Source organism: Gymnoscopelus braueri (genome assembly GCF_963280865.1).
Source record: "Gymnoscopelus braueri genome assembly, chromosome: 17".
Classification (NCBI taxonomy): Eukaryota; Metazoa; Chordata; class Actinopteri; order Myctophiformes; family Myctophidae; genus Gymnoscopelus; species Gymnoscopelus braueri.
The window spans coordinates 10,856,834-10,878,163 of NC_137617.1; the positions used below are offsets into that span (position 1 = coordinate 10,856,834).

The 21,330-nt window shown below is 39.9% G+C and overlaps 1 protein-coding gene across 1 annotated transcript in view; it reads right to left on the reverse strand.

The window, feature by feature from the left end:
* LOC308104949 (transient receptor potential cation channel subfamily M member 5-like) overlaps positions 1-21,330 on the reverse strand; it is a 97,739-nt gene that overhangs the window by 14,861 nt on the left and 61,548 nt on the right. The window contains exons 4-9 of the mRNA XM_080455588.1: positions 5,625-5,816; positions 3,626-3,728; positions 3,166-3,422; positions 1,981-2,079; positions 430-558; positions 138-267 (exon numbers count right to left, since the gene is read on the reverse strand). Of these exons, the coding sequence (XP_080311714.1) occupies positions 138-267; positions 430-558; positions 1,981-2,079; positions 3,166-3,422; positions 3,626-3,728; positions 5,625-5,816 (910 nt within the window). The remainder of the gene's footprint in view (positions 1-137; positions 268-429; positions 559-1,980; positions 2,080-3,165; positions 3,423-3,625; positions 3,729-5,624; positions 5,817-21,330) is intronic.

Consider the following 21,330-nt stretch of genomic DNA (forward strand, 5'->3'; position numbering starts at 1 on the left):
AGAGAGAGAGAGAGAGAGAGAGAGAGAGAGAGAGAGAGAGAGAGAGAGAGAGAGAGAGAGAGAGAGAGAGAGAGACGGCCAGACCAGACAAAGAACAACTTAAAAACTTCAGTTTGATGATTTATTCAAGGTCTCACCATGTGCCAGGTTCTCAAACTTCTGAGACAGCTCTTTCGTGGAAAGTCGCATCTTTGTCCCATATGTCCCCTTCGACATCTCTCTAAGCATCTTACAAGCACTCAGAGCATTCAGCACTGACTCCTCTGCCTGGGAGATGGATAGAGACAGATGGACAGAGAGACAGAGGGACAGATACAGAGAGATGGATAGAGATACACGGTGACAGAGGGCTGGTTATAGACACGCTACACACCATGTACATGTAAATTAAAAATCCTTCAGCCTTCTGAGCGTTCTCTGGTGTTTTACCTTCTCCCAGAAGAAGACAGCCATGTCACTGTTGTTCTGTAGGACAGCCCAGATAAAGAGATGAGTCCAGCGGGATTCACAGGGCTCGTTCCTGTATGACCGTTCTCCTTTCAGCAGCTCTTTGGCACGCTGAGAAGGAGAGAAGAACAGGACTATGAAGAGAAGAAGGGAGGTATCAGAGATACCAACCCAGACAAAAAAATATAGTCCTTTCGTATTTTAAAACAAAATGCCAAATAGGCCCAATCTGGGATTGTTTTAAATTAGGGTTGTATTCACATACTTTCTTACAGAGTTTGATATAGTGTTAGTCATTCAATCAAGACCTAGAGAATAAAAACTCCTATATTCAAATGTATATTAAAATTGGCTAATGGGAGGGCCGGCGGACGGGCGGACCACGGCCACATAACTCGGACTCAGACATAACTATAAACAAACCCGATACACCCATTAATAGGCATAAATGGAGATCCGGTTGTCCAGAGTCACAGATCCGACCAATATGTCCATATATAGGCATATAGATATCCAGTTGTCCAGAACCGCTATCCAACCGATATGCCCATATATGGGCATAAAAGGGACACAGGTAGACAGACAGACACAGTGATCTCCATAATACAGTATAGTCACAAAAGGGACACAGACAGACGGGTACAACAGGTACTCTGACAAAGCCTCCGACACTATGACTCAGACATATCGGCCGGATCTGAGGTGCAACGTAGGTGTGAGGGCCTAATAGCACACCGCCCTCACATTTCACAATTCAGTAGAAGCACTTAATTGTGCTTCTAATGAATTATCTGAGAAAACTGAAAATTGTGAACATTGTTTTTTAATTATGATTTGAGAGACGCAAATGTGATGGAAGAGCATAGATAGTACGCTCTATTTAGATAATGGAAACTTCTATGAGCTTGCATCCAATAACCCAATCACCCAAAAAACAGGGACGGGGGCCTACCTTCAATGATGTCACTGAGCAGCCTGAAGGTACCCAAGGACCCACCCACCTCAGACATGATGACCCACCTCAGACGTGATGACCCATCCCATTGATTGTGTGTGGTGTTGTTGTCTCCGCCAGGCCGAAGGCAAGGCGAGAGAGTATGTTTTGCACCCTGTCCGTCCGTCCTTCTGTCTGTGAACTGCTAATCTCCGGCACCGTTGGCCTGATCGCAGCGAAACTTTGCACACACAGTCAGTCCCTGGACGCCAATTCCGAACCTCTGCCCCAAATGTTTCACATGGGCCTGTTATAGCGCCACCAGGAGGCCGATTCTACCTGACCTGGCGAAGACCTGTGCTCCGAGGAGCACTTTTTCTAGTTTTGGTATGATTCTAATGTTGTTGTGTTGTTCTCTGTTCATGGGTCCAGGGTTATTATTTGTTTAACTTATATTGATGATTTAACTGAAGAAACCAGTTATTTGATTTGATAGGGAAAAAAGTGTAACATATCCTTTAAATATTGCAGCACAGTAGAGGCTGACTAATTAAAGATTAGATGAAAGAACATAAATAGTAGTATAAATAGAAGAATACCTCCAGAGCCTTCTTGTCAGAGGTGATGTCTTCTAGACCCAGGGCAGTGAAGTAGAAAGGCTTCACAACACCCATTAACCTCTTCAAGACACCTGACACCTGGAGAGACAGAGCATAAGACAAACCTCCATCATCAGCCTCATCATCATCAAACCCAAATATCCTCTCAGATCAAGTGGCTTTGCCGATCTACACGCTCTACAAGATCTACAAGTGAGATTGCCGATCTGCTATCTTTGCAATTAAGTTATGAAAGTGAAAATGGTTAAGTGGGTTTCATAAATATTGAACCAATGAAAAGATGAAAAGGGCTTGTGACTAAATAATAACTACATTGTAGCCAATTGGAACACAGGTTATTTTCTCAATATGAGACTATGCGCGTGACATCATCGTACTCAGAAGTTAAGCGGGAACGCCTACTGAGTGGCAAAAAAACTACTTTCTGGCCTTGACAGCCCATACATCCAAACAGAAAAGTCCTTTCTGATTGTATTAAACCATGTTAAACTCACCAACATGGCAGCTGTACGGAAAGCTTGAATTATCCTCTTTCTATCTGCAAAGTTTTTGTTTCATAAAAATCCACCTTAGACATGTTAAGACTTAAGAGCTACTTTCTGTCAATAAATTCTGTGCAGGTGATTATTGGAAGTGTCAGAGATTGGAAGCGCTCGTTTTCAATAACTCAGAGTCCTGCTGCCTCCTGCATTATGTGACATTTAGAAACAGGTGGTATGCAGGACCGTTGAGTGATTTCCAACGAGTGCTTCCAAACTCCAATGCTCCATGCTGCTCATTGCTTTGCCACTCAGTCTAGATGAGGGGGCGTGTCCCGGTGGAAAAGTGACGCATGTGCATACTCTCTATTTCCTGAAAGGCAATCTGGGATCCCAGGTTTAAAAAAAAAGGAAAAACAGCGCCCCCAGCACTTTTGCATTTGAGCAAGCAGCTCTGAATCTGTTCTTGAGAGATTACCTGGTTTCTGCCCATATTGTCAACAGATAATTTCAAGATCATATTATTGACCAAAGCATTACACATTGATTTACATTCCAAGTAGATTGCACTGTGAGTTTAACTGCCCCCCCCCCCCAACATTACAGCATTAAGTAGTAAGTGAAGGTCATCTCTTCAGAACCACTAATCAATCAAGGATCATAATATAGATTTCACTAAACCCACCTCAAACAGGCTGATCTCTTTCAGAGAGTCACAGTCTGAGGTTCCCAGTCGCTCCTCCAGGCGTTCCAGTAGCAGCTTGTAGACCAGTGTGTCTTTATCCACTATGCTGTAGAGTTCCTCCAGGACGCCATAAGTCAGGATGTCATCATCATCGTTGAAGAGCTCACTGCAGGCAAAGTCCACCCTGTTGCATCTCATTGCTAGATTCAGCTCCTTACTGTAAGGGAAGGTATTACCTGATGCACAACGCTTACTGGCTGAAACACACACACACACACACACACACACACACACACACACACACACACACACACACACACACACACACACACACACACACACACACACACACACACACACACACACACACACACAGCATGTTAAATGAACATCATAATGTGCTGTAGTCCACATTGTTTTTCATATTAAATAGAATATTAATTATTGTTCTAGATTGTACCTGGCATCAGGGCTTTGATTATGACTGTATCAAAGTCTTCTAGTCTCCCCTGCTCTTCATGGTAGAATGTTATCAGCTTCCTGTTCTGGCAGATGCTCTGAACCTGAGGGTCAAGGTCAAAGGTCACAGGATGGGAAAATTAGACATTTCTGCAAAACAGGAACTTGTAAGACTTTGTGATATTCTGATGGCATGTAGTTTAACAATACATATAAAGTATAATGTATTTTCTGCTCTGTCTGGCACTACACAGCGGATGCAACAAATGTCATCAGCCAGATTCAAACCTGTGAAACATGATGTACTGTACATCTGGACAGATGCGTCCAAACACGCCCGCACGCCATCCTGAGAGTTTGCTATGAGAACAGCCTAACGCAGTTATATATCAAGGCGAAGACGCGATGCAATTATTATATTTACACTTACTTATCTAACTAAAAATCACACCCAGTGTGAAGTGGGCGGTGTGGTCATCACAGTGGTCATCACAGTGATGGAAGCTCACTTAAAAAAAAAAGTTTTTTTTTAAGTGCATAGTCCTATTTATAGGTTATTAATTTCATCATGTGTCTCGCTAGCCAATCACAGTGCTGAATAGAGTCAGCCAATATGCCAATCACAGTACAGCTAGGGGTGTACTAATGTAGGGGTGTACTAATGTATGAGCCAATCACAGTACAGCGAAGGGTGTACTAATGAGGTGTCCCAACCCCACTTATAGGGGCGGCTACACCGCCCAAAAATAGATAGATAGATAGCAATAGCTGCAATAGCAGAATAATGACCCAGAAGACGATGATGAGGCACCTTAGCATGGCACTTGTACTTCATTCATTGAAGTACTTCAATAACAAGCTCTGCAATAGCAGAAAGATGGCCCAGAAGACGATGATGAAGCACTGAATTAGAAAGGTTATGGTGATTCATCTCTATTTATTCACTTGTAGAACTTGTAGTTATTTTTTAACTGTATACATGCATGCATGTTTTAATTCTATCTATCTATCTATCTATCTATCTATCGTTTATGTAAGCGTTTATGTAATATAAGCGTACGTGTAAATATAATAATTGCGTCGCACAATATATTTTTTCACTGTAATTAAACAGTCAGATAAACTCATGATGACCTGGTATGCTTACAGTATTTTCCATATGTTTTAGAGGAACTGCTACTTGATCTCACAGACCAGTCCAGGAATTAAGATAGCCTAGTTATGCTAACCATTCAACATACATTCAAACAGAAAACAGAGACATACAAAATACATCCATGACCTTGTCTGACTCTGGATAAGTAACAAGCAAACATGAGATCAAATAGTTTTTGCATAATGTATGCAAATTATGCTGATGAGGAAAGGTTGCATGACTGCACCATGGTAATATATTAATTTATGGACATCACAAACATGGACTTTTAAGAAGTTAATGTTACATTATAGCCATTTCCATTTGACTTTCTAGGAACCCCAATAATGAAAATGTATCGCTCGACAGGCCCTCTGGGTACCCCAACTTTGATTGGCTCCCACAAAGTTAACTAATTGACAGGGGTTAGTAGATATCTTTATGAACACATTGGTGGAAAAGGTTATTGGTAAGAATTTATTTTAAATGCTAAAAACATTGGCATAATAATAGGTACAAATGTGATTATATTGTAATGGCAGCACTGATTGGCATACCAGCATGCCACAGGTACAGTAAATGTAATCACTTTAAGCATAGTTTCATTGTGATCCTTGACCCTCAAAACATAGGTCTGGATATCTTATTTGTTAATTGCAATATTGGCTGAGATATAGTGAAAATAGATTCTTGATTATGGCAGCACTAATTTGCATAAACATGGTAGATGGGACATTTTGACAACTTTTTAACATAGCTCATCATTTTCAGCACATGTTTTCCAATCAGAAAACACTGATTAGAAGTATATTTCCGGGGGGTGCATGATAACCCCTTCCCACTGTGAACCAATCACTGCTCTTACCTGTTCAACAAGTTGATCTGTCACGGCTTCAGAAGGGAAGTGTTTCCTGATCACTTCTGTCACTCTAACAACATCATCACCAGCAGAGGCAGGTGATTGGTTCTCCAAGATGTCACTCAAGAGGTCAGCCACACCTCCTGAACCTGCCAGCACCAACCAGGGTGTGGATTTCTTCAAAGACACATCTACCCTCTGATGAAGATATATGACACAGAGAGACAGACAGACAGACAGACAGACAGACAGACAGACAGACAGCAAATTATTGTATAATATATTCTACTTTCACAGCCTGGCTCTTATTTCTTTACATACAATTTATTAAAGGACGACTTCACCCATTTTCAACCTATCTTCATATAATTCGTCCTCACTAATGCTCATGATAAAATGGTATATATTTTTTCCTACTCGCTCTGTGTCTCAGAGGAGGGCTGTGGACAGTTCAGGAACCTGCCTACCAGTGACATCATTTTTTTAAATTAAAGCGAGAACAATGGCTTCTCTTATAGCATGCCAACTTTCAGGAATAGAAAGTCTGCAGTTTCTATTAGCTTGGATTCCCCATCGATGATGTCACTGGTAGGCAGGTTTCTGAACTGTCCACAGCCCTCCTCTGAGACACAGAGTGAGTAGACAGAAATGGTATCACATTAAAATGAGCATTACTAAGGACCTATTATATGAAGATAGGTTGAAAATGGGTGAAGTCATCCTTTTATGATCTAATGTCTGGATACAAAAGCACTGGGCCTTTAAGTATTTATATTTGGTTTGTTTTATATCTCTGCTGTCGGACAGAAACCAATTATGTCCATAATATTAACTTTTCAGAAAAAAAGAAAAAAAACGACGTATTCTTAGAACAACACAACACTGCCTCGTCAAAGTTGGTATGGTATGTGACTTCATTGTCAGATACTTGAATGTGTCTTTATATTATCATCACTTTACCCAAATACAGCTCAAGTGGAGCCAAGTCAGACAGATAAAAAACCTGAGTTGGAGTTAGGTTAGGAGGTTTGACTGACAGTTTTAGGATCCAATGGAGTTAGGAGGTTTACTCAGAAGAGCTTTTTAATACTTTTCATTGGTTCAATATTTGTAAACCCCACACAGAGATGTAAAGGGTGTACAAGAGCACTTATTTATTAACTCATTCAGTGCCAAACTTATTTCTGGCTTTATCACCCCTGTGCCAAGGCCAAAAATACATTGTAAAAAAAAAAGTGCTTAGGAGCCGAGATACAGCCTTTTTCAGTAAGAAGTTAAACAAGAAGTGAATGGAGCAGCAAATCTTCAAATCATCATATCTTGGGTTCTGGGAAAAAAATAAAAAAATAAAAAATGTCATGACGTTGGCGACGTCATTGGCAATCTGGGCTTATGAAAAAAGTGACGTCGGCGACGTTATTGGCACTGTTAAAGACAATAAAAAAGTTGAAACATGGAGATTGTTTCTGCCCGACAGTGACAATATGTAGAATAGCACAGACCCAAAATCTGGAGCTGTTTAGCTAAATTCCTGTAGCTATGATAATAATACATAATCAGGTATAATGAAAGTAATACTCCTATAATGCTCCTGACTCATAAAAGTCAAGTTATATTGTTTACAATCATTGTAAAGTAAATGATATTGAATGCATGAATATTGTATTAAGTATTGATTGTACCTCCAGCATGGATGATTCTCCTGATATGAGCATGTTGAGGACAGATGTGTTAATGCTGCTGCTGTCTGTAGGAAAATATGAATATTATTAAATCATAACTCCCCCCTCCCCCTGTAAGTCTTGATGATTAATTGAATACATAGGACCACAATGTTTCTTCCAGTGTGAACTCAGCATGAGATATATATTTTTCACAATTCAAAATAATAATAATAAAAATAATAATAAACACCCTCAAAGTTCTCTGATTACAGCTTCTTAAATGTCACAGTTTGCTATGACAGTCAAATCAATATCTTTCTGTTGTGGACAAAGACATTATGTGCTCACATTTGGACTTTAGGAAACACATATTTAACCATCATTTCTGTTAGGGTCATTATTTAATGAATAATAGAGGAAAATAGTGGACAGATTAATTGTTTGTTGCAGCCATACATTCACATTTACATTTTCACAGCCAGGAGAATGTCCAACAAATAATCAGAAAATATAAATAATATTTTACATCGAACTATTAATTTGGTAATTCCTCATTCATACAGGTTGATACTTTTATTGACCTTGTTTTGATTAATCAAAAAAGGAATTGATAATCACTTAGAAAATAATCAATAGCAGTTGTAGCAGTTCAACATCAAACTAACTACAGTTAAGTGATTACATTGCTGCGTGTTTTACTACTTTTAGGTCACCTTTTGATCTGCATGGTTAATAATACCATGATTATTTTAATTTCAGTGACATAACAATTGTATACGTCCACCATCTCTTACTTCTGATGTGTTGTGTAGAGAAGTGTTCCTCTAACTTGACCCTGAAGTTCTTCTCTCCTCCTCTGTGACCTTCACTCCCATCATCCACCAGCAGGAAGATATCATGGTTCTTGTCCAGGCAACAGGAGTCACTGGTTGTGTTCTCAACAGAGTACTCAACATGTGTGCCCTGAGATGGAAGATAACAGGAATTACATCTTACAGTGTGTGTTATCTAGGTGCTTCTGGTGAGTCTAACATGGGGGTGGGGGGCATAAAAGGGTCCTATATATACTAAGCAATTTCCTAATTCATGGAATCAAAAACAATGACAACACAATTCTCATCTTTCTGTATGTGTGATCTCAGTATTTATTATTATTAGCGTGGCAGTAACATATTAATGAACAGACAGACATTAAATATCAGTACATACAGCACAGTATTCTACAATACAGTTAAGGATGCTATATAGTGGAGTTTGAAAGAATTATACTTTTATAAAGATTATAAATTAGGTGGAGGAAAACACAACTTGTAAACAGTGTTTGTGTGTCAATACCTTGTTGACCAACTGATGTCTGTTGTGGACAAAGCCCCAGGGAGTGATGCCCAACGCAAAGACGCTGCTGTAGTCCCTCACCGCCTCTCCTACACATCTCCCTACGCCTTCATCAAAGCCTTCTGTTAATATCCCGGTGCAGAATCCTGGATGTGTGTGTGTGTGTGTGTGTGTGTGTGTGTGTGTGTGTGTGTGTGTGTGTGTGTGTGTGTGTGTGTGTGTGTGTGTGTGTGTGTGTGTGTGCGTGTGCGTGTGCGTGCGTGCGTGCATGCGTGTGTGTGTGTGTGTTTTGGTGGTAGAAAGAGAGAGAGAGAGAATGAGAGAGAGAGACAGAGACAGATGCAGAGAGAGAGAAAGTTGATTGTTATAAATGTCCTGATGATCTCAGTTCAAATGTGGGATTTTATATAAAATTAACAGACGTGGAATGAGGATTAATTCTGTATCAATCATTAAATCATCAACATTCTACTGACCTCTTCAGACAATTATAACTTATTCATCAACTGGATTATGATGTGAAATACATTATTTAATATTCACCATTTCATACCAATTTCTGTCATTAGTCATGTACCATTATAGAAGATAGTTGGTTTGGTTTGTGGGGGTGGGGGGGGGGGTTAGAAAGTTCTGTCTGTCTGTCTGTCTGTCTGTCTGTCTGTCTGTCTGTCTGTCTGTCTGTCTGTCTGTACTGGACATCATGCATCCTTTTACACGAGGACGGTCTCTACAGAAAACGACAAAATAAAGTATCAGATGTGCCGTTCGTTTACACGGGAACAGTGTTTGCGGGGCTTGAATCCGCAACTAAGTGAAACCACCTCTCAGGGTGGAAATCTTCTTTGACAACGCTCCGTGTCCAAGCTGGGCAAGACCTGGGATGTTGGTTGTCTAGGAAGTTGACAACTGGAAATTAATCCGCAACTAAGTGAAAGGTGTAAACGTAATTTTTTTAGTGTACGGTATTTTCCTTCTGCTGTCTAAAGATAAGATGTTATCTGATTTAAACTTAGATTAATTGTATCTCTATGTTATTGGTCACAAATTAACATCAGCAGCCTATGCTAGTATAGGTGTTTCTAGCTAGAATTTGGGATTTTGGGATTTTATCATGGTTGCCCCATCGGGGGCAATTGTAACAAAGTGGCCGGGGTCAATTGTAACAATGTGTTTTCAATGCAAGCAGATTTTGTGTCTGGGATTACATACTTTTATGTTAGTAAATGAACATATTTCACTAAATGTCACTACATTTCAAAGTAAAAATACATTTTAAAAAAAAAATGACATGTGAAAAAACTAAATTGAAAAATAAAATAATTTGAATACAAATACAAAATAATTGTAATTATGTATATAAAACAAGTAAAAATTTTAAATTACAAAAAATACATATTACTTAGTGATGTGCTTTTATTTGAGATAAAGTGTGTTAATATGACTTATTTTTACAGTGTTACAATTGCCCCCAACCACTGTTACAACTGCCCCCGTCACGGGGGCAATTGTAACACTGTGACTCATTGCATTCAAATTAATATTTTAGTCTTGTCCTTATTAGTGAAAGCTTAAATTTTTTATTATTAATTAGGGCACATATATATGTTTCTTATAGCAAAAGATGACTCGGATATTTCAAGTAGTCTGTGAATTATGAAGGCAAATACAAAAAGTGTTACTTTTGTCCCCGATCTCCCCCTATTCCAAGTATTATTTCACTATTTATTTTCAAGATCTTTTTTGAAAATAGCAGATCTACAAGCTCACTGTGAGCTTGTAGATCGGCTATTTTCACCATATATATTTATTAATTCAGATGGGTGTCTGCAAAGAAATACAATAATTTGACATGCACATGTTTGAGAACTGTTTAAACAATAATAAAATCAAAAACCAAAAAAGAAACTACACTTTAAAAACAAGCCCAAAAACCCGCAAAACGCAACAACAACCAATATTTACAAGCAACCTTACAGGAAAAACAAGCCCAAAGTCGCTTATAATAAGCGGACGTGGCAACCACAGATCAGCTGCACCCTACAGCGTTTTCAATCAGTGGTGCGTCACCGTCTAAATGCAAAATAAAAAGTGAGAACGCAACGACACTTTGACGTTTTCACTAGAGAGCGTCGTCATCTAAACGTGGCCCAAGTCTCTCCACTCCAGCTCTTAATAAACAGAAAATACATTTTCAGGTTGGGATACTAATTTAATCCAATCAGGAGAGAGAACTCACAGGCACAGAGAAGTTCAGGATAGAGAATCCATTATCAGCTTCAATTTTATAGTGTTCAAGTTCCAATTTGTGTGCTCACTTCTTTGTGTCATCACTTCCTATTTCACTTGTTTATCCTGTTTGAGTTTGTCAGACACGCACATGCACACACACGTGCGCTCACACACACGCGCACACGCACGCACGCGCACACACACACACACACACACACACACACACACACACACACACACACACACACACACACACACACACACACACACACACACACACACACACACACACACACACACACACACACACAAACCTGTTTTATCCAAGGCTTTAACCAGTCCCTGTCTGATGACCTTCTGAACCCAGGTCTTGACCTCTGCACTGCCTTCTCCTCCCACCACAGACACCACCATGCCGGGTGGGGTCCAACCCCACCCATCATCTTGGTCTCTTTTCCTTGTCATCATGTCGTAGACAACGGAGGGTTTAGTGTCTGATGACAGACGCAGGAACTAGGTGATCAAAGAGACAAATCAGATGACAGTGATGATGATCAACTTAGATACACACTCAACTTTCATAGCAAGAGGGGCAGGGTTTACACACTAATTTCTACCCTTAATGTCTATTCTAAAGTTGAAGTTGTGTGTCTGTGGGTACAGCTGTCTGTCTGTCTGTCTGTCTGTCTGTCTGTCTGTCTGTCTGTCTGTCTGTCTGTCTGTCTGTCTGTCTGTCTGTCTGTCTGTCTGTCTGTCTGTCTGTCTGTCTGTCTGGATGTACTGGGCTCATAATCCTTTGTTCCTAACCTGGGTGATGCTGGGTACCAACAGTATATATAATACATTATATATAATACATAGACAAGCACAGTGTCCTGACATCATAGTACTGATGACATATACGCGACTCGAGACTCGACTCGGACTCGCCCCTCAAAGACTCGACTCGGACTCGCCCCTCAAAGACTCGAGACTCGGACTCGAGCTCAAAGACTTGTGAACAATCTTTATTTTATGTTTATTTGAGGCATTAATGAATGCAATGCCCGACATCAATGTTGTCCTTTCCTTCTCTTGCGCAAAAGAATCTCCGGTGCACGCAGCCTGCAATCTACATGGTGAGGCAACAACACAACAGCTGCTGTGGCTGCGGCCTTTCAAGTTTAAATATAAAAACGAATATGTTTAGCTCAGCATCAGCTATATAACTTCAGTTAACTTGGCATATGCTTACATTTTTTGATCTTTTGGAGTCCAACACTCCAAAAGCATCAGTGGGCCGTTCAGAGGAGTGCCGCTCACTGGTCCACTCAGAGTCCACAGCTGTGTTGATGTGTGTTGAATGATCTCTGGGACGTCCACACTGACATCGTCCATCACTGATGACACAACAGGAAAATACATCAATATCTGGGGACCCCCAGGGGTCCTTGAGGGGGATCCAGAGGGTCCCAGTAAAATGAGGAAGACTTTAAACTCTCAAACCCTAATTGAATTTTCAACTATTCAAAAACAGATTTATTTTTATTTTATTTATAATTGTTTAATAATGTAACATAATGACAAAGGTCCCTGGCACTATATTTTCAGATGGGGGTCCTCAGCCTCAGCTACACATGGGGGCTGTGACATGAAAATGATTGAGTAGCACTGAATTAGACATCCTATTATTCAATCATCACATTATCAATTCTAATCAGCTCACTTTTCCCCCAATAACTTGTCTCGTCTGTTTAGTGTGTTGTAATAATGCAGGTTTGTTTACCTTGAAGAATCTTTTATAAAGGTGTTGCACTCTCTTATCTTGAAGTCTGCTGGTTTCCATCTCTGAAAACATATTAGACACAGGTTATAGGATGTTATCATATCTATAACATTTAGCATATGTGCAATGTCCAATGCATAGGCAGTGGTGGACAAAGGAATCCTAAAGTACTAATTACAAAGTAAATTTTCTTCTTAAAGGGATTTTTCACTTTAAAAAAAATACATTTGGTCATTTTATCGTCTACTCAGGCTTTTGTGAAACCCCCAGACTTGAGTTGCTTGATTCAGTATTTAGGTATTTGTTATTCATTTTATCAGACATGCCCCCTTCCTATACAAACCCATTGTAACGTCAAACTCCATTTTAACCATATTAGATTAATCGGAAACAACCGTCCTTGGTTCTGGTGACTAATATTGTCCTTCTAATATATGAGGAGACCGTGTTTTTTCAATTACCTTTTACAATTTCTTTTTACATTTTCTTTGGAAAATGAAAAAAAAAATACAATAAAAAAAAAATAACAAAAGAAATGAAATAAAAAAAACACGGCCCCTCACGCATTAGGAGGGCAGGATGAGTCACCTGAACCAAGGACGGGTGTTTTTGTCTCACCCCTTTTTACAAATTACAAAGTTAATTTTCTTCTTAAAGGGATTTTTCACTTTAAAAAAATACATTTGGTCATTTTATCGTCTACTCAGGCTTTTGTGAAACCCCCAGACTTGAGTTGCTTGATTCAGTATTTAGGTATTTGTTATTCATTTTATCAGACATGCCCCCTTCCTATACAAACCCATTGTAACGTCAAACTCCATTTTAACCATATTAGATTAATCGGAAACAACCGTCCTTGGTTCTGGTGACTAATATTGTCCTTCTAATATATGAGGAGACCGTGTTTTTTCAATTACTTTTTACAATTTCTTTTTACATTTTCTTTGGAAAATGAAAAAAAGAATACAATAAAAAAAAATAACAAAAGAAATTAAATTTAAAAAACACGGCCCCTCAAGCATTAGGAGGGCAGGATGAGTCACCTGAACCAAGGACGGGTGTTTTTGATGAATACAACATGTTAAAAATAGAGTTTGAAGTTACAATGGGTTTGTATAGGAAGGGGGCATGTCTGATAAAATGAATATCAAATATCTAAATATTGAATCAAGCAACTTAAAAACTGTCTGGGGGGCTCACAATAGCCTAAGTAGACGATAAAATGACCCAAAATTGTTTTGAAAGTGAAATATCCCTTTAATATCACTGCATTGCTGTATTATATATATTATATATATTAGATAAATTAGAAAATTTCCATCCAAAATAAAATAAATAAAGACATTTTAAGACAGTGAAAATAACAGATGTACTGTACAAGCTCATGTTGCGGTGCGAAGCGTTGTGAGCTTGTGGATCAGCTGTTTTCGAACTTACAATATTGTACAATATTTAAATGTAGTGGAGTTAAAAGTACAATATTTATATTTAAATGTAGTGGAGTTAAAAGTACAATATTTATATTTAAATGTAGTGGAGTTAAAAGTACAATATTTATATTTAAATGTAGTGGAGTTAAAAGTACAATATTCATATTTGAAATGTAGTGGAAAATCATCAGCTTGCAAAGAAAACAAACACTCCAAAAATGTACTGTCCACCACTATTGGGCATAATTATGGTGGAATTCATAACTGCAGGTTTTATAATGTTGGTTTGTTTGAAATATTTACTTGGTTTTTAAGTAAAGTGTGTGAACAGTGGATGTGATGAGATATTATAAATTAGTCTTTATTAATTCACTTACATAGAAAACTCAACCCTCACATTCCTCTCTGTAAAAACACATTTATTTACAACATTCATTCTTTTTAAAAACAGACTTGTTAGTTAAAGGAGAATTCCGGACAAATTAAGTGTTATCTTTGATGTCTCGTTACTCACCTACCGATGTGAAAAGTAGCGTTCTTTTTTTTCATATATTCCCCTGTCGTCATTTTTTAAACCCCCTCCGTTGTCATAATGGGAGCGCGTGGCTAAGGGAAATTCGTCTATTATAACCGACGCAAAGTTGTTTTTTTCACTACTAGTATTCATAGTAGAGTCTCATGATAGTCAAACATGCGTTGAAACTATCTGCGAGGCTGCCGTCAATGGCGAACGATTTAACACTGGTTGCTTGTTTCCAGATTCTGGCAACACGAGTTGCCAGGTTCTGGAAGAAACAAGCAACCAGTGTTAAATCGTTCGCCATTGACGGCAGCCTCGCAGATAGTTTCAACGCATGTTTGACTATCATGAGACTCTACTATGAATACTAGTAGTGAAAAAAACAACTTTGCGTCGGTTATAATAGACGAATTTCCCTTAGCCACGCGCTCCCATTATGACAACGGAGGGGGTTTAAAAAATGACGACAGGGGAATATATGAAAAAAAAGAACGCTACTTTTCACATCGGTAGGTGAGTAACGAGACATCAAAGATAACACTTAATTTGTCCGGAATTCTCCTTTAAAGGTCTTCATAAAGAACCAGTTTTATTTCTATGCCCACCTTCTGTTCAGATGTAGATGTTTTGGTGCTTCCATTCTCTTGAAATGGGTTCATCTCTATTCTCTCAGAGTCACTCCCCTTTTCATGGCGGCTCATGGTGGTTTCTGTTGTGTCCTGGTGGATTCAAGGACGTTTAAAATGTCCACCAAGCCCCTCGCTCCTTCTCTCTCCCTCCTAGGTTGACAAAGATCATTTTGTATTGGTTTAACATGGTCTAAACCATGAGGGGAACAGCAGCTATCTGTGCAGTTCTCTTTAAAATGGACACACTTTGTTTTATAATGTAATAATTGATATCTGCAAAGTAACTAGTAACTAAAGTTTTCCAAAAATTGTAGTAGAGTAAAAGTACAATATTTGCCTCATACTCCAGTAAAGTAAAAGTACCTCAAATTTGTACTTAAGTACAGTACTTGAGTAAATGTACTTAGTTACTTTACACCACTGCGCGCGCGCACACACACACACACACACACACACACACACACACACACACACACACACACACACACACACACACACACACACACACACACACACACACACACACACACACACACACACACACACACACACACACACACACACACACACACACACGGTTTGGTCCAGGAGGCAGACACCCATAAGTTTAAGATCAGGCTTAAAACTTTCCTTCCATTTGGATTTGGGTAACAACAGCACCATCGTCATCCATAGTCTCTAATGTCGTTAAAGCCAGTGTAGTGCCACGTTTGATTACCTCATTAACAAATGACATGACCTGTCTGGTGAAGACCGGGAAGGCATTTGTGTCATTTTTTAGATTCCTTTGGGCTATTTGGGTTTAAAAAATATATATATATGTTGCTATAATCAGTGATTTTCAAACTTTTTCATGTCAAAGACCCCCAAAATTATATGAATTTTGGCCGCGGACCCCCATCTCAAAATATTTTGTCCCAGGGACCGCCCCAAAATTTCATGCTGGCTACACCATGTAAATTTGCCATTTTTGAAAATATAATAATGGTAATAGGTAGTTAGAAGCATTAATCATATGTGTTAAAAACGTATAAATGTCTTTCTCAGGAGCTTGCCCAGTGAAATCCTCAGTATTAATTGAACTCAGAGTGTATTTAACATTCAATCTGGGAAAGCATCTGTGTCATTTTAAGATTTATTTGGCTATTCAAAAATAGCAGATATACAAGCTCATAGTGCGGCACTGAGTGCCACACTATGAGCTCATAGTGCGGCACTGAGTGCCACACTATGAGCTTGTAGATCTGCTATTTTTGTAAATGTAAATAATTAAAGTAGCTAATCTTCATAAAACATTTTTTACAGTGATATACTGTAGTTATAGCAGTGACTGAGATGTAGTGGAGTAGAAAGTTCTGGAAATTGGAAATACTCTAGTAAAGTAAAACTACGTCAAATCTTTACTTAGGTACAGTACTTGAGTAAATGTAATTAGTTACTTTACACCACTGTTCTATAAATGTAATTATTTAACCACCCACACACATTACCAGGTATTGTTTAACTTCAAATTATTCTACTTAAAATGGTTTATAATAATAAATGTAATAATAATAATAATAATTATTATTATTATTATTATTATTATTATTGTTACAAATTGCATTGTTTGTTTTCTGAGACAAGACAACCGATTGAAAAACAATGCTGTATAACTGAATGCGTGTGAGCGCGCATGTGCGTCCGCAACTGGTTCCTGCCCACCTCAAGTCACCATTTGACCAATCTTGCCCGGACACCAAAATGAGTTTGACACCCCTGGGTTAAACAGTCGTGTTTTTAAGGGGTTCTTAAAAATGTCCACTGAGGCTGTCCACTGAGGCTGCAGCTCTCAATACCTTTTTCCACACTTAAATTTTAAAAAATAAAATAGATGATCTACAAGCTCACAATGCATCACAGTTAAGCTTGTAGAGCTGCTATCTTCACTGTAAAGCACTTTGTGAGTTATCTCTGTGAGAAGTGCCATACAAATAAAATGTACAAACTTACTTACTTCACCACACTACACATTAATAAGAGTTGTTGAACAAGCGTAGCACTTGCCCTAGCCTTGACAACCTTGCAGTCTTATGCAAAAGCTAAAATGTAAATTAGATAGCATGTCATGTAGACAGATGCCAGGTTCATTTGTAGTCATTTGTTTAGGTTCTTGGTTTACCTCTCCTAGATTACTATTTCTATGCTTTTGATGTATTACCTCGTGTTTACCTTGATTACTGTAAATCACTCTGGATTAAATGCTAAATGCTAAATGCCTAAACTGTAAATTGTAAACATGTTTCACCAGGCAAGTCACGGCACTGGCTTTAACGATATTAGAGACTATGGATGATGATAGCACTGTTGTTCCCCAAATGGAAGGAAAGTTAGGGTGTCTGCCTCCTGGACCAAACGTCAAAGATGGTTCCACAGGAGAGGAGCCAGGAGCAGAATCTTTAACACACTATCAAGTATTAGTAAAAAGACAAATATATGAACAGTTTTGGCTCTGTTTTTTGCTATATTATATTGAAATAGAGCCAAGATATGCTTGATCTGCTATGCTTAATGATACAAATTTTACTGAAGTCTGAAGACATTATTTCAGCCTGGTACCTGTTACAATCTTAAAATACACACTTCAAGGATTGAGATAAAGCAGTTGAAAAATCCACCTTAAGTATTTAGTATAAACAGAATTACAGTATATATATGTGATCTGAACATTTTCGGCTTTGATTTGTTCAAATTGTATGGGGCAAAACAATTATTTGTCTCTGTAGGTCGTTTCCTTCAAAAGTTATGCTCTTTTCTACTTTTTATTTTTTCTGGTTTGGGTCAGGATATGTGCAGTAATAAAGGGTTAAAATGAACCCCATGGGACATTATTTCAGCCTGTCACCTGGCAGAATCTTAAAATACAGACTTCAAGGAATAAGAAAAACCAGGTGGCGAAAAGAAATCCACGCTATGCACATGGACCCCACTTTCCATCTAGATATAAAATAAATATAAAATAATATAAATATAGTAGCTTTGAGAGAACTTACACTTTCTCCAGACGATCGTAATCACTTGTATATTTCCTGTAGAGTTGTGTCCAGCGACTGCAGTCTATCCTCCTCAACCGTCTGTGGCTGAGAGATTGTCAGGTGAGAGGGTAGTGACAGAGTGAGGTCATTCCATGTTTCTACAGGTATGTGGATGAACAACATCTTTTTGACCTGGGGCCTGTTTCACCAAACCTAGATTGGAGATTAAGCCGGGATTTATCAGCTATCTTGGATGAATTTATCTTGGCTTAGCCATGAATGGGTTTCATGAAAGCTGAGTTATCTCGGCAGATTTAGTTGTGAAGTTAGCCTGGTCTGGACCAGGTTTAACTAATCACATTGCCTTTATTGTTCATTAAGCATCAATCTGATCAGAAACCCATGAGTTTTTACACACTTATTCAATTCTTATGCGAAAATCGAAGACCTAAAAGCCCGAAAAAATGACTTGCCTTTTGGTGGCCGGATGTCCACAGGGGTCCACAGGGGTCCACAGGGGTCCACAGGGGTCCACGGGGGTACGGGCATTACCGGGGATCCCCGTGGCGGCCGGGGGTCCACGGGGGTCAGGGGATCAGCGGGGGTCCCCGTGGACCGGAAGCATGCGGGAGCGCATGCTCTGCTTGGAGGAAGCGCCCCAGCGAGATTGTTTTGCATATTAAACTAGGCCCCCTCCAACTTAAGATCTGTTTTTATGTTTTAGAAAGCCTTTTGCTGTGTCATACAGCTGGATGGTAGGTGTATTGTGGTCTTGCAAAAAAATTCAAGTTTGTTAATCTTAGAAACAATTTCTGCCCTATATGTGAATGTTGCATGGTCACTGAAATATGCAGCCAGCTCTGTACAGTTTTACAGAATTGATGTGCAGGTGTTTCTAGGCATAGGAGGTAGGAAACGCCCCCAAATAAAAAAAATAACATTATCTAGTTGGCAGGTTTGGACGGTGGGTGAGTGCACTGCCTGTCTGTACCAATGGAAAGTTCAAAGCCATCAAGGGGCAATAGGGCTCCGGCTGTAAGTGGCGCGGAGGGGGGCGCTGGGCAGAGGAACCCCAGGAAGGGGGGGAGGGGGCAGTGGAGTCCCGCACAGCAGGAACGAGCAGAGGGTCAAGAAGAGGGGCGAGGACCCCGGGGAAGAGAAGAACCGGGCAGCGACGAGACCATGGAAGCCAAGCGAGCAGCTCTGCCGAGGACGACTCCCTCTCGGGATCCACCAAAAACACCACCAGGATCCGGAGTCGTTCGCCACCTCGGCATACCGCCAGCAACAAGACGCCGCTGACCCGGTGGAGAAAAGGGAGCTGAGACAAACAGGCACTCAAACAACACACCAGACCGGAAACACAGGTCAGGCCTCAACAGGCACGAACCCACAAGCACACACGCGCGCGCGCGCGCACACACACACACACACACACACACACACACACACACACACACACACACACACACACACACACACACACACACACACACACACACACACACACACACACACACACACACACACACACACACACACACACACACACACACTCAAACACACACACACACACACACACACACACACACACACACACACACACACACACACACACACACACACACACACACACACACACACACACACACACACACACTCAAACACACAGAGGAAGACGGGAGGAAAAAAGGAAAAAGGTGAAAGACTGAACCAAAATCAAAACTCAAAAACACAGAAATCAAAAGTAGGCCAAAACGAAACTAAAACCTGAGCCGCACAGGTCTAACAGGGCATTCAAGGAGGTAGTGGCCAGAGTGGCCACAGTACAGGTCTAACAGGGCATTCAAGAAGGTGGCCACAGTACAGGCACAGTCCTAGCCTGAAATACCGCTCTCTCTCCTCCGGGGCCTGAACACAAATCTGGTACACAGGTTCCTGGCAAACAATATTTTCAGTCCTCAGACAAATACATGTTATTTTGTTCTTGACATGAAAATGTTTGAAAAACGCTGGTTTAAACAACATTTGGGAAGCAAGACCAAGTAAGCGCTTATAATAAGTAGACCTGGCAACGGTGTCAATGACTAGTGTGGAACGGGCTTATAAAGAAGGGTCTCTTATCCCATGGCTGTCCTTTACTTTCTTGTGGCAATTGCGATGCTTATGGCCGTGTTTGTGCCTATGCCTGTGCCCGCCGTGCCCATGCCCGTGCCATGCCCATGCCCATGCCCATGGCCATCGCCGTCGCTGGGTTAGGAATACTGAACACACCAACACCATTGTTAATTTCGTCGACTAAAACTATGACGGAAAGTGTTGGTCAACTACCTTTTTTTCACTGACGAAAACGAAATCAAAACTAAACTAGATAAACTGCTCGCTCCTCAGAGCACAGGTCTCCACCAGGTCAGGTAGGTTATTGTGGCCTCCTGGTGGCGCTATAATAGGCCAATTTGAAAAGGGTGCCATTTAGGCCTTTCACAGCAATGGGACATGGCAAGGTTCATGATTTGTAGCATTTTGTTCCAAAGATTTGCAAAAATCGACCTGCTGGTAGCAAGAGGCTAATGTGAAAAGGTTGGCATTTCTTCCTCTGCATAGTGGGAATGTGCATGATTTTGCAAAGTAAAAATATCTCAAAATTGTACAGTACTTGAGTAAATGTACTTAGTTACTTTACACCACTGCCAGTACATGCATGTACCTGTCTAACTACTTCACTAGAGTGAGACATGTACCTGTCTAACTACTTCACTAGAGTGAGACATGTACCTGTCTGACTACTTCAGTGAGACATGTACCTGTCTAACTACTTCAGTGAGACATGTACCTGTCTAACTACTTCACCAGAGTGAGACACTGTACCCATGTCTGACTATACTTCAGTGAGACATGTACCTGTCTGACTACTTCACTGTGAGCTTGTAGATCTACTATTTTCAAAAGCCTTTTACACATTTTAGAGGGGACATTCTGCATAACTAGTACTTTTACTTTTGGTACTTTAAGCACATTTTGATGCCAATACTTTTGTAATTTTACTCGAGTACATTTTTAAGTCACAACACCAGAGGGCACCCCACTGATCTCATTCCACCCAGATTCGGCACAAACATGTGG